General features: G+C 44.5%; 1 protein-coding gene across 17 annotated transcripts in view; it reads right to left on the bottom strand.

Annotated features, from left to right (window-relative positions):
* Nucleotides 1–14,552, bottom strand: part of CAMK2G (calcium/calmodulin dependent protein kinase II gamma) — a 112,056-nt gene that overhangs the window by 39,367 nt on the left and 58,137 nt on the right. For all 17 annotated transcript variants that reach the window (XM_046943016.1, XM_015288312.4, XM_015288315.4 and 14 more), the window contains exons 4-9: nucleotides 10,393–10,447; nucleotides 9,781–9,846; nucleotides 6,906–6,978; nucleotides 3,515–3,617; nucleotides 2,377–2,460; nucleotides 1,445–1,539 (exon numbers count right to left, since the gene is read on the bottom strand). In XM_046943016.1, the coding sequence (XP_046798972.1) occupies nucleotides 1,445–1,539; nucleotides 2,377–2,460; nucleotides 3,515–3,617; nucleotides 6,906–6,978; nucleotides 9,781–9,846; nucleotides 10,393–10,447 (476 nt within the window). The remainder of the gene's footprint in view (nucleotides 1–1,444; nucleotides 1,540–2,376; nucleotides 2,461–3,514; nucleotides 3,618–6,905; nucleotides 6,979–9,780; nucleotides 9,847–10,392; nucleotides 10,448–14,552) is intronic.

The raw sequence follows: 14,552 nt of genomic DNA, 5'->3' as shown, positions 1-14,552 counted from the left end.
TCAACCAGGACACTTCCCACACACTCCAACCCTGAAATATTCCTAACAATGTCTTGTAAAACCCCTCTCCTATAGCAAAAGGTCCAATTTACAGTTGTCACTGCCTCCACAGGTTAGAGATAAAAGTCCAGTGCTGGGGGGTAAGGACATCAGGGAATATGCGCTAGTAAAACTTGAGCTGTTTTCTGCCACACAGATAAGGGGAAGAATCTACTGTAATCTCTTTATTCTACACAAGAATTCAAAAACAAGTCAACAAAGCATTGGAGGCACAGGGATCAGGCAATTCACTCCTCATGATCTACAGGAAGTGTTGGCTATTTAATCCCTGAAGTGCTTTGAAAATCTCCATCTACATAATTAGTGCAAAATCACTTCAAATGAGAACAAGCAACACAGAAAGAACACAGCAACAAAAGGGGCAGGAAGGCAAGAGACAAACACACATCCATTTAAAGCTATCAAATATGAAGACATCACTTCCTTCTCTCTCGGGAAGCCACTGAGCCAGGACACAGGGTAAGGCAGATCTTTGTTCTCACCAGTATGGCAGCTCTCACGGTCTCAGGCCCGGAATCTGAGAGGCAGCTGAGGTCCAGCAGAACCTCAACTCCCTCCCCCCATCTAAGCTCCAGGGTAGCCCAACAAAATGAACTCCCCACCTGCCTCTTAGTACTCATGTCCGCAGGCTAATAATTCTAGGAATTTCCTTTCCTTTTCTCCTCCCAGACCTCTCTTCATGTCGAAGAAATTATGACAAACATTCAAACTGTTATGTCTAGACCATATTCTACATAATCTTTGCTCCCCAGTGCTAATCTCTTTCCTACTCCTTTCCCTCAGGCACCTCTTACACCTCAGTTTTGACGTTCTCTGAGAACCATTCCAGAAGTGCCTGGTTTTCACTACAGCCTCCAACCCAACACACTGATCCCTCCACAAAAACACTTCTCCAAAGGCTCTTGTCAGTCAAGTCTTCTCACCAGGCTCCACATACTCCACTGCTGGAATAAATTCCACTGCATCACAGAGAAGACAGAAGGCCCTAATGTAAGCTATTATTCTACAGAACAGTTCCCAACACTTTTAACTGGGCCTTGATTAAGACAGCCTTCTTCATTCTACCCTCCTTTTGCTCCCCTTAGAGTTTTAACATTGCCTACATGTTCAGCACTTTGTGGCAAACACAGTAGAAAACACCATTGCCCACCATCTCCATTTCCCTAATGACCAACAGTGTCTCGATGCCCTCTGCGATGCTGTCCACATATCCTCTCAGTAGCCCCAAACAGGACTGTATCCCAGGCAGAGGAGACGAGATGTATGAATACGCCAAACATCATTTTGCACAGTAGCTTGGGGCCTGCTGCTGGACGCCAAGATAATGCCATGTTTTGGATGGCTTCTACACCCATGCAGGTACTCAGCAAGAAAGTGCCCTTACGTCATAGGCTCCGGCTTTGATCTGCTGATAGAGTTTGTGCTGATCTTCATCCCAAAAGGGAGGGTACCCCACTAGTAATATGTACAGAATCACTCCTGGGAGGGAGAGACACAGATACACTCTGGTTAGGCTAATATGCCAATTACTCCTTCAGCCCATCTACCTTCCCTCTTGACAGTCCCCAAGGCAATGACTACTCTAGATCTTCACTTGTCATCACATTTAGTTCTCCAAGGTACTAAAAGACAGTACAAACTTCTCCTCTTTTGAATCTCATCTTGGCACTTCATGTTCAGTTCTTAACCCCAGCCATCAGGAGCTAGAACAGGTGCGTGATGTCCTTTACCCTCCTCCCCCATTATCTTGGCTGGTGAGCCACGACTCCCATCTGCTTTCACAACAAATGAAGTCACATCCCCTGGGGTTGCTGTGCAGCAGGGGACTTCTTAGGAAGGAATCAGTTTTTAGATGCTTGCTGTGCACGGTCTTGGGACAAAAATGTCATTGATAAAACTATCATTCCTGGCCTGCAGAGAACCGTACAGTCCACATCAGGCAACACAGATATCACCTGTTTCTAAACTTATCAGTCTCAGATACATTTACACCTCTGTTCAGTATTTCATTTTCTACACAGTATGATAGGAAATTGCTGCAGTGGCCTAAAAACAACTGACTCTGCAAAGCACAAGAACAGTCCTATCTCAAGTTTCATGCATCTGATGGATGGCCTAAGGAAAGAATTAGGAGCCAGAATCAAAGGAGTTTAGGCTCGAGCAATAACTCCATCTACACAAGGTGCTTATTCTCAAATGTCTTCATCTCTCCACCCAACAAGGACCACTGCACACCCTCCCAGCAATAGGCTGTAAGGAATTGCTCCTATATTTGAAAAGGTTGTGTAAGTGTAAAATATTTGGACAGAATCTTACCACAAGCCCATATATCGACTGGTTTTCCATAAGGATCTTTTCTTAAGACTTCAGGGGAGAGGTAGCCTGGAGTGCCAGCAAACCCTGCCAGGGAATGGATGACATGAAGTACAGTCCTCAAGCAGAATAGGATCTTACCATATCATAAAATCCACTATCCATAATTTTCAAAACCTATCATCCCCAACCCCATGTTTGCCAAAGCTATCTCTAGGTAGACCAACAGAAAGGGACAATAAAATAAAAATTAAAAAAAAACGAAAAAAAAAGGGAGAGAAAGGGAGAAAGAAAAAGGGAGAAAGAAAAAGGGAGAACGAAAAAGGGAGAAAGAGAGAACGAAAAAGGGAGAAAGGGAGAACGAAAAAGGGAGAAAGAGAGAACGAAAAAGGGAGAAAGAGAGAACGAAAAAGGGAGAAAGAGAGAACGAAAAAGGGAGAAAGAAAACCACATGAGGCTGAGCATCTATGTATTGCAGGAAGAACAGAAAAACAGAAAAGAGGGAGGGAGCATGGCAACTAGCTGGGCACAAACTCATACATCATATACTCATATGCTTCAGACCAGAATTACTTATAATGGCTTGGAGTTGGAGAATGCTAGACATGGATGGGACATAACCCATTACCAAATGGTGTGGGCAGATCAGGAGAAGTAGCTGTCTCTCCAGAATCTCCACAGCACTGCAGAGTCTCAGAGCTGATGTTAAGCCTGAGAAGGTCTAATTTCTACTTATGTTTTACCTAAACAAAGATACAGTAAAGATCCAAATGTTCCTGAGAAGGCCAGTTCAAGTGCATTTCTGTAAAATGATCAAACAAAATTCCAGATCTCTGCACTCCTAAGTCATAGGAAAGTTTGGATCAGGGTCTAAACTTAGCAGTTGCATTCACCTCTGACGTTAGCATCTACTAAACAATAACAAGAAAAATGGAGGACTACATAGACATTTTTTTCTGTCATTATGTCTTTCCCCTATTGCATAGAGGCTCATGCCTGAGGACCTAGAGGCTGGGATGCTGGAAGTAGCTATGCTAAATGCACGCGAGCATGCTGGAAGAGTCGAGAGAGAATACTTAGGGTGAGTACAACTCAATCAGAAAAGGGGTGAGCAAAAGTGAGAAACCTCAAACGTTCTTACCAAACCAGGCCTGCTGCTCTCCCTGCACTTCAATAGCCAGTCCGAAGTCAGCCAGTTTGACAGCAGCACCTTTACATTTACTTGCCAGTAGCAAATTCTCAGGCTGGGAAGAAGAAAGAAAAAGAAAAAAGGGTGGGGGTAAGAATAAAAGATTGATATCCACATTAAAACCTCCTATCTTTGTATTCACATCATTAAATTCAATCTGCTGACAGCAGGCACACACTTAAGCTGTTCAGATGAAAGCAGAGCAACAGCAACAAATGGCCTTGACCTAGAGTGGCAGAAAATCTTCAAATCTAATACAAATCCTCTATAGGAGTTGGAGCCTCTCCCAGTCCAGCCCATACGTTACATGCTGACACCAGAGGGCACTGACAGTACAGTTCCTGAAGCACAGAACCCAAAATTCGTTTCTGTCATCCTTGCAGAAAGTAATGTGGACCAAAGGGAGGAGAATGGGATGCAGCAGATACAATCTACAGTGATGCTTCTCCCCATGAACATTATACAGTCCTCAAGGCACTGGAAAAGTAAATATGATGCTAATAGTGTCTGCCAAATACAGAGCTGTAATGTGGAATGGCATCATCTAGATAGGCAGTAGCTTTCATCTCTTACAGAAAAAGCCTTAACCTCAAATTGGCAACAACAGTGAGTGCTCTTGTATGCTGTTGTTTTCATGCTACAAATCCTTATATACAGTAGCATTAAATATGCTGTCATGCTACTGCCATTGTCACCTGTACTATGTGCAACCACGTCACTTGCCCCAGATGCCAGGAATGGGAGACAGACTACTTCTTCCCATCCTGTGGATCTCACTTGGGTCATAATTCTGTCGTGTTCCAGTAGAAGACTTCAGCAGAAGTCTCACTACAGCTCCAAGAATTGTACTGAGACAGTCAGCAGCTTCCTCTACAGCACCACAGGAGCTAGTTACAACAGACTAATTGAAACCTCAAAGCCTTTAAGGTGGTGGCTATTACAGATCAGGAAACACAACAGAGACAAGGAATGACAAACGTCATTTCACATCTTACTCCCTTCTGATCATTTGTGCAACTCATATCAACTTGAGTTTTTAACCTAGACAGATGGAAGCCTGGAAATACAGAAATGAGACTTCATCTTAGTTTCACAAATCTAGTGATGCAGGTTTTTTGCATCCTGCTCACTACTTTCATCCCCCTGAAACACTCCATCCCTGTTCTGCCTGACAGGAATGAGATGCTATGCTCATTCACATGCCTTAAAAGTACTGGACACGTTCCTTGCTTTTGCTCTGAAAGAAAGGAGGAAAGCTTTGCCCATCACAGCCCTTGCCATAAATGACATGAAAATAAGGGGAATTGGTTCTCAATAAACTTTGATGGCACCATTTTTTTCACTATGTGGAAAAGCCTGTGTTAGTTAAGCTATGAAAATTCACCAGTATAAACAAGTCCTTAAAGCAGTAGGCCAGTGAAGTATTCTGAAAATCCCTCCCAGCTTCAGGTCACACCTAGGCTTGGCCTGAAACACTGAAATTTAGGTCAGACTTGTGCCAGCTAAGCATGATTTCCTTCTAAACTACAGCTACAATCTCTGCAAGGCTAACAGTGTTTATCATCCATGCATGTTTGCCAACATACGGATCGCCTCAGGCTCCACACACTTTTCGTAAGGAATGAATGCATTCCTCAATTTCTTACTGTCTTGTTCCTATGGGTAGTTTGATATTCGAAGTTCTTTTAGAGAAAAAGAGCCAGAAGACCAGTTTACAAAAGCTGCAAGAGACAACTTCACATGAAGCAAGTTTTGCAGTTATTATACACTGATCCTGAAAGGCCAAGTTTTTGGGAAAGAGCTACAACATTAAATAAGGAGCGTGGGATCATTTATTGCTAAAAGGAATGGATAATCCTCAGGCCTGGATACCTTCAGTGAATTGGAGGAAGCAACAGAAGAAACATATTAAGTACTGTGGAGAGTGTGTAGTTTTAAACAAGTTAACAACTAACACAAACGAAACTTGGGAAGCAAAATAGGTGATGTATAAACACAGGATACAAAAGAAAACTTACAGCATCTTGCACTAGAAAACACTACCTATTTTCATAGAAGCCCTAATTTTGGGCAGTAGTGCCTCTTGGAAGTTGCCCTTCTCATGGGCAGGTATCAGCTCAATATTCAGAGCAGTCGTTCCACACTAGACCACTTTCCACAGTGCTCTGAATCAGAAAGCCAAGAGTGTTGCATGGGAGTCTGCCAGAAATACTAAGAGCTACTATCTGCCCACTAGATGAAAATGTTGCTTTGGGTTGAAAGACACCTAAAGAACTACTTCCAACCTCCCTGCTGTAGGCAGGAACACCTTACACTTAATACAGGATGTGGCAGAACACTGCCACTGAGTTTGCAACATGTTTTTTACTTCTCTCTTTGCAACATGCTCTAGGTGACCCTGCTAGAAGCAGGGGGGTTGGACTAGATGATCCCAAGTAGTCCCTTCCAACCTCAACCATTCTGTGACTCTGTCAAAATATTTTTATACCTGTTGTGCGCTGTATAACAATCCAAAACCAACACTAGTAGCAGGTGTCATCCTGCCTTAATTTCACTGGACCAGTGGTGGTCATCACCATCCCCACTTCAGACAGAGAAGGCTGCAGGGAAGGTGGACCTTCTTGCACAAGCCTCTTTGTTCTGGACCCTGCCCAGCTCCCACTACAGCTAGCACCGCATGTGAAGGGAGTTTTAAGTAACTCCACTGTGGGGGCTCTGGGTCTATAATTGTGTCAGAAAGTGGCAGACGGCTGATTTACTCATTGTTCTACTAGCCAGCAGTTTTGTTTTTTGATCAAAAGCTTCTACTGATGAGAAAAGAAAGAAATGACATGAAAAAATTCTTGTTGTGCATCTCTGTCCTAGCCCAATGGCACGTGTTTGGAAACAGTGAAGAATAAAAATATACACGTTCTATGTAGACAAACTCATCCTGGCAGATTGAACAGAGTGCCCCAGGTCTCTAGAGATCTCTTCAACAGCAGACTAGAAAGCGTCCTTCATTATAATGAATCCTACCCAAACTTCTCTGAAAGTCCACTGTTGTTTGATACTCCAACTACTCCATCCAGGAGCTGCCTCAGAGATGTTGAGAGCTGACAAAGCTCACGAAGAAAGGAAACCTCCTTGGGAACTCAGTACACCCTCTAGAAAAATCTGAAGGAGTGAATTTGTGCTTCAGGAACAACTGTGCTATAGTGAAGGGAAACAAAATGAAAACAAGCAAACAAATAAAAAAATACAAAAGACAAGGCCCTGCCAGCTGGCAACATAACTCCTGTCTTGCCTCTTCCAGTGACACCCTAGCTGCTCCTCAACCTCCGTGGCATGGAGGAAATATTACCTTCAAATCCCTGTGCACGATATCATGCTGGTGAATGTGATTCACACTCTCCAGTATCTGATGAATACAGTGGCTGCAAGATAAAGGGAGAGACACACAGAGTTACACACGTGCATACATACATTTGGCACCTTATCTCAGAACATTTCCCCAACTTTTATATTTGTACTATGGAGGGCTGAGGGCCCCAGGCTGAATCCCTTGGTTGAGCCCATGGGTTGCCGCAGCTCAGTGCTGTCACCACTTAACACTCCCACCCACTCAGCAACAGCTAGACATCCTAGCTACAGCAGGACCTGTCACTGTCTCCTCTCCTCTCCTTTCCACTGCACTAAGCATCCCACTTGCTCCCCTAGCCAGTAATGCCCACCCTGCACAGGGAACTGAGGCACACAGGTAGCTGCGAACAGCAGCTGAGACTGGACACACATGGCCCAGCGCTCCAGGAAACACTGAACGAGGCTACTCCAAGCACAAAATAAACTTTAGAAAGCAGCAAACTCCTCCAGTAAGTTCAGGATGAAGATTCCTGGGTGCCTGCCAGTTTGCAAAGCTTTAAAAGCAGCATCTCAAGCACTTTACATACACAATGTGTGTGTGTACACACCCGCTTACTGGGTGCCTTTTAAGTACAGATCCCACTTAAGAGGTTAGCAATCTGAAAAGCAGACTCAGCCTCTGTTGAGCACAGCGCACTGCACTGCCCCAGCTCACAGAAAACTGATGCCTCTGTCACTCTCTTTGCTGTAATCACAGAGAAGAAAGCAACCCCACATTTACACCTGACACATTAGAATAGTGCAACACAACCATAGAAGAGATTTCTGGTCGAAACGATCTATTCCGTCACAGATTTACTCAGCTCTTAGAGTGACTGCAGAAAGAAGTAGGCATTTTGGCAGCCTGCACGGCTGGGCAGTAAGCACCCAGATGCGGGTAACTCAAATGGGTTGTGCTTGAGAGCTCACTGTCTCCTCACCGAATTCTGCTCATCTCAGGGGAACAAATTAAAAATACTTCAGAAAAAGGAAACTGTCTTCTGGAAAAGATGGGAAGAGATCGAGAGAAGGAAGGGGAAAGAAGACTTGTGTATGTTACCCCTGCCTCTCCAGAGCTGGCAGCACAAGCCTCAGGGTTGGAGTCCATGAATATCCCCTTTCTCCCAAAACAAAAATGTATAATTAGAACAGAGCTGAGTCTGAGTGAGAGAGATTTTCTGGCCAAAAATGGCAAAAGTGTGAGGTGTCCCAGGCGAGCCAAGCGCGGCAGATTGGCACGGACCTCGCTCCCTCGCTCTCCCAGCCTGCTCTGGAATTCAGCTCAGCATGGGGGGAGAAAGGGAGGAGGAGTTTCATTCTGTCATCTTACGGACACAGTGAGTCTTGCCCAGCTTAAAGTCAGAAGGCTGAGCACCCCCAGGAAGGCTCATATAGCTTCTCCCTCTCCTCCAGCACAGCCAATATTTTCCTGAGCAGTGTTGATCACAGTCAGCTCTTCATCACTTCAGAGAACAGGCACTGGGGAGGCTGATGATAAACTCTGAATTCCCCAACTTCAAAGTGGAACAAGTCAAGTGACCGCACACCTGTTTGAGATACCATGCCTACAATACACATGTACACCCCAATGAAAACCTTAGAGCTTTCAGATCCTCCAGGAGTTCTACCAGTAACGAGCCCATTGGCCTTGCCCATCAGCAAACAGCTCCCCAGCAGAGCGCATGGTGCAACACCTCATTTGAAAGCATCATGCAATGCCCAGAAGAAAGTGGTTGTAAGTGTACCACATGGAAAGCAAATAAGCACGCATGGGCTGCACCAGCGTACAATCATGCCATACTCTTTCCTTCCTTACATTCAGGAAAGGCATGCTCTCTGTAGCACTGCTTCTATCCAGCCTGGTGTGCTTACCACTTCAGAATGAGCTTCCTCAAAGTACTACCTTGCCCAACTCACTTTGCAACAACATTCACTGCTCCCTTCTCACCCCTCTCTTCTCATGGCTCTCTTAATTCATGCTCCAGCAAGGGGTACTATGGGATGTGGACAAAGATACAGAATAAGTAATGATGAAATATCATCATCAGGCCATTCTTAAGGCCTGCTAAAGCAGAACAGGAACTGCCTGAACCCAGCTTTGTTTTCAGGTGCTCCCCAGCCAACAGACAGACAGCTCAGAGGAATCCTTAGCTATTACTGTGCAAATTACTCTTACTGTTAACAGCAAAGAGACAAGCACAGTCCATTTCAGGAAGCTCACACATGGAAGAAAGGGAGAACACTCAGAATAAGGAAGGGCACAGCTTGAAATCTTTTTAATATTAAAGTAGAAAGGCACATGTTATGCCTTTCTTTTCCACTGCAACAATCAGCTTACCATCAGAGAGCTTTGACAGAATTGTAGCCTTTAAAGCCCTTCTTTCCCTCCCACTCGTAAAACCATTACCTAAATAAAGGCAACTTGAACAGGTCTGCCCAAAAACAGCAGCATGTCACTGGAAGCCTTGCTACGGGAAGGCAGAGGCCAAGCTGGCAGAGCTTTCTCACAGCCAGAGGACAGCTCTCCCCTGTGTTACTCACTAAGGACACCCTGTCACCAGTCACCAGGAAGGTCAGACGGACAAAGCTGCTAGCAACAGAGCTCCCAGCAAAGAACACACCATGACAGCAGCGTCTGCAGGCAGCAAAAGCTGGAGCTGTGGTGAGTCAGGCTGGTTGGTGACAATAGTTTATGCTAATGGCAGAAAGAGGAATTGCTTTTTCCAGATAGGGAGCAAGAGTTGCAGAACAAAGCCATGCATAGAACATCAGTCAGGAAATTTATCCCGCTTGCCAACACACATGGCACACACAGAAGGGTCTGGAAACAGTCTTACCTGGCATCTGCTTCACTGTAGTACTCTCTGGCAACAATATCTTCAAATAGCTCCCCACCAGTAACCCTGGAGTATAAAATAAAGGTTGTTACAGAGCCTGTCCAAGCCTAGCTGACCAAGCCTACCCAAAAGGCTGTGTGGGACCTGTGGTGCCTCTGTGCTCACATCCCTTCCCCACAGCCTTGCTGCAGCCTGTGCTGAGCAGCCTCTGCAGGGACCCGTGGTATGGAAGGACGAGGGCAGCTCCACAGCCACAGCACCAGCACTGGCAGCATCCAGAACACTCTCAGTGCACTAAGCAAAAATGCCCATGCATCTACAGGGCTCAGTAAATACTATGTTTGGGCAGACAATCCCTCCTTTGATCCCTGCAAACTGCCTCAGGGATAAAAGTCACAAGTAGCCACCGTTTGCCATCCCACACTTGTACCTGCTGCCAGGAGCTTTCCTGGTCTATCCCCTACCACATAGTCGGTGATTTTTTGTACAGTGAACTAGTTTTGTACAGGTCTTAAAAGAGAGAGCATTCAGGTGTTTCTTATTCTACCCTTACTCAACCATCCACGTGTCTGTACCGTTGATGAAGCATCAAAGCCAAAGAAAGACACTTACAGATCAAAGACGAGGTAATGGAAGCCTTCTTCTGAAATACTGTCATGAAGCCGCACTGCAAAACACAATCAAGAAATGGAGATTTACAGAGCATGTAGCAAATATGACACTTCACAAATCAAGCCTAGCCACACAGACAAACTCTCCCTCAACTCAGCCCATTAATTCCCCATGCCCTTCACTTTGTGTGCTCAGTTAGTGACCTATTTCCTTTTCTTATCTCAAAGGAACAGATGGGTGTCCTTCACATACACCCACCTCACCCCAGCACCAAAACAAACTCTGAATGTCTTTGACCATTCATTCTCCTCTTCTAAAACTTCAGTACTTTCCTTTCACATCTACCCACTCTTTCTTCCACACTCACGTTTTGCAGCCTTTCCTCACTCATTCTTTTTTTCCCCAAGCCCTTTTTAGAATCTCTAACCAAAAATAATACAAATAAAAAATGCCAAAATCCATTTGCAAGCCCACCTGCACATTGGTGATATCTATCTCCCTTCTATCTTTTATCTGTAAAGCTCAGTGAAACCTGTCTCTTCCCTTTACTTCCTTTTCCTTTTCCTGACTTCACTCCAACTTACATCCCGCAAACATTACCTGAAATTAAGACCCACTTTTGTTTCACTTTTTCTAATCTATTTGTTATTAAAGACATAAATGACCACAATTGTCCTCAAAATTTAATTCTCCCTCAACTTCCTTGCATATCCCCTCCTGTTGCCTAAATTAACTTCCACCTTTTCCCTCTTCTTGTCCTCTTCACCACCAGGGCCCAAGGTTGCATCTACAATGGGCTGTCCTGGATACTCTGTGATATCTCTGGGGCCCTGTCGTCCTTCCCCCATGTTACAAGTGGGAAATAGTGATAATGATTACATCCACACAGCCAACAGAAATGAATTTCTCTTCCAGTGCCATTTCCTCCTGTCTGAATCAAAGCCTCGCTTTCTTTTATGTTTCTTGGATTAATTCTAACCTAAGAACAATACAAAATTAAGAGCTCAGTTTCTCACATCTCCACGTCCTCCTTTTAGTTTTTCTCTCCGGCTGAAAAACTTCACTCTTTTCCTTGCCAATCAGAGTCACTAACTAGTAGTCCTACTTGTCTCAGTCCTTAAACTGTCACACCCAGATTAGGACAGGTTGGTTATCTTATTTACATTATTCCATCTACAGGATTTCCCTATTGATCCACACAACTAGATGGGCCTAGAGTGAGTCTCCGCCACTGCAACATCTTGTAATTGAGTATTGACTGAAGTAACATTACTGTTCTCATCTCTACAAAAACAAGATAGTTATCTTGCTCTGTCTGTACTATAGCAGTACCTTTGCATCCCTTCCCTGTCTTCCACTCTTTTCCATGTAAAACACAAGTGACCTGTCTTGGCTTTTCCCAACGCAATGATTAGCTCTCTGCCGGCATCAAGAGGTCAGTTTGCACCTCTTATTGGCCCATGACGTCAGTTACCATCATTGTCTTGGAAATGTTTCAAACCAGCACTTGGCACATGCTCCAATCTCATAGGGAACAACCACAAGTTTTCTCAATGCTCTCTTCTTATCCTTCTTGTAACATGTGTGTGCAAACACCCACAAACACAAAATTAAGAATAGCATAAAAGTGCAGAGACCACTTCCTATACCTTTCCTAAAAGGTATTCTTCCTTCCTGCACGCTCCAGCATTTTTTCCCTGCCATAATTTGCAAGCTCTCCAAGCTGGTCCTTTGACCAAGTTCCTCTCCTCAGCATTTCTTTTCACGGAAGAGGTTTCGGAGCAGTACTCCACAAGGCATAAGGCTGCAAACCAGCAAGTACAGCTAGGGGAACAATACTGCAGGTATTTGACATAAAACTGTTTCCTCCACTGAAAACAGAAATGTAGCACCTTTAAGAATTAAATGTCTCAAATAATACACAGTAAAATAAATAACTAGAATAAAAATATCTTCCAAGCTTTAGTCAGCTTTGTAATAACTTCACTGCAGTACAACTTTGTGTTTATACAAGAACTTGTCCCTTGGCAGATTCTAATAGAGGTGACATTACAAAAAATACAGAGAAAGGTATCTCCTAGGAGAAAACATTTCCATTCAAGACTGGGAGCAAGACATAAAGTAACTCAAACAAACACTTGGATTCGCGGCGTAGGGCAGGTTTTCACTCCAGTGCCATGAGATTTTCACTGCAATGCACAAGATTGTTTGATGCATATGCAAAAGGCAACTACATAAATGAGAGCTAATGCCCTGGACACCGGCAAAAGGCTGTGCAGAAACCTCATAAAAAGGGAAGAAGGAACAGATGGTGAAACTTCAAGGAAAGCTGAATGTGCTAATAAGGTCATGTCAGGTAACGCTCAGTGTGCCAGAAAGCATTCTCCACCCTCTGGCACCTGAAAGGTCAGCAAAGTGCTGCCAGAAGCAGCAAATCAGAGGGAGGCAGCACAAATGAGATCCCAACAGTGGAGGAGGACAACCACCAGTGCGCAGAGCTGCAACCAGGAGCAGCAAACAAGCCTGCAGGTAGAAGAAAGAAACAGTGAACTCTGAACTCTGACACAAAGATGCAGACAGCAAACTGCAACCAAATATAAAATATGAAAGAGCTTTTTGGTAATATTTCTTTGTCCTGAGGAAAGTGATTTTGTCAGATACATTTTGCGAGAGGAAGAAAGCAGCAATTCAGCTGGCAAAGACAGGCAGAGGCAGCAGAAAGAGCCTTCAAGGACAGTAAAACACTGTTTGTGTACTTAGGTGTGGAACCACGATAGGAGAACAGAGAATTATACTTATTGGCTCATAAATACCAGTGCCATACATCACCCTAAGGCTGTACAGCAAAAGAATAGAGCAGACCACAGAGGCAGGATGCAGGCCATTAACTTAACAAGGGAGCTGCTTCCTCGCAACCACCCAGAGCAGTGCTGAACAAAACTTGCACAGGATTTCATCTGCCTAGGTAACAAAGCTCACAGGTAACACTGGGACAGCACAGAAGCAATAGGAAAGAGGGCAGTGGGCACCAGCACCCTGCAGAGAAATAATTAGTAACAGCTTAAAAAAATCAGACTTTAACTGTGAAAGAGAGCAACAATGAGGTGGGCTGAGAAAGACAAGTCTGAATACGCCAAAACTCTCATGACTTTCAGTTCCAGCCCATACCTGCTTCACACTGACACTAAAGTGAAGACGTGAAAGCAATGGCCAGGAGTGGAAGTGAGAGAGCACCCAGTGCCTCTTTATGCTAACACACTGTCCACTGGCCCACCTGCAGGCTCACAGCAGGCCTTGCTTCCCTGCAAGGATACAGCAGACACACCCCTGTGCCAGGAGTTTCACTACTGGCATGCATGTTGAAGTGCTCTGCTCTCAAAGGCTTAGTGAACTATCCATTTATAACAACACAGCCTTTTCCAAAACCATTCAGGCAGCCCAGGAAACAGCACATAGTCAGAAGCAACTCCATCACCTTTACCTCACGTCAAAGATGAATGCACTTAAAATGTTTCTTGGCCTCCCCTCCAATTTGGCTCAGACAGAAGAACATTGTTTTGATGTTCATCATGGAGATACAAAACCATCAGACACCATCTGACACCTCCATCTCACAGACAAAGCAGGGCCCACTGCTTCAGCCTCAGCCGTGAGGGCCCTCCACACCATGACAGGATGCGGGCACTCACATGGCAGCTTCCAAGGGAGGGGTCGCAAGGACTTGAGCACTGAGTGCTCTCCATTTCATATATTTTCCCAGGCAAAGTAGATCTCATTTGTTCCACAGGCTGTTGCTCCTGAAGCACCGACTAATGTCTTCATTATTACCTTATGTTCAGCTTCAACCAGCTGAGCAGAGTGCACGTGGCCTGCTCATACCTGTGTAACCTATTGACACGACAGGGTGAAAAATGTAATCATATGTAGATACTAGAAGAGGGTGAAAAGGAGTAATGAAAATTGACCATCTATAACAAGAAAAATGAAGAATTAATAAAAGAACTAATCCAGATATTATTTTCCTCAAAAATGTCACAGACCCCTTTTCTTTCTCCTGCCACAGAAGCAGTGATGTCCATGCATGGTACAGCAGGCTAGACGGATGTGCACACCAGAGAGCTGCAAGTCACAGCAACAAGGAAATTGCACAATAGCAACGT

This window comes from Gallus gallus, chromosome 6 (genome assembly GCF_016699485.2).
Source record: "Gallus gallus isolate bGalGal1 chromosome 6, bGalGal1.mat.broiler.GRCg7b, whole genome shotgun sequence".
Taxonomy (NCBI): Eukaryota; Metazoa; Chordata; class Aves; order Galliformes; family Phasianidae; genus Gallus; species Gallus gallus.
Note: the sequence above shows the minus strand (reverse complement) of the source record. Positions and strands in the feature narration are given on the sequence as shown.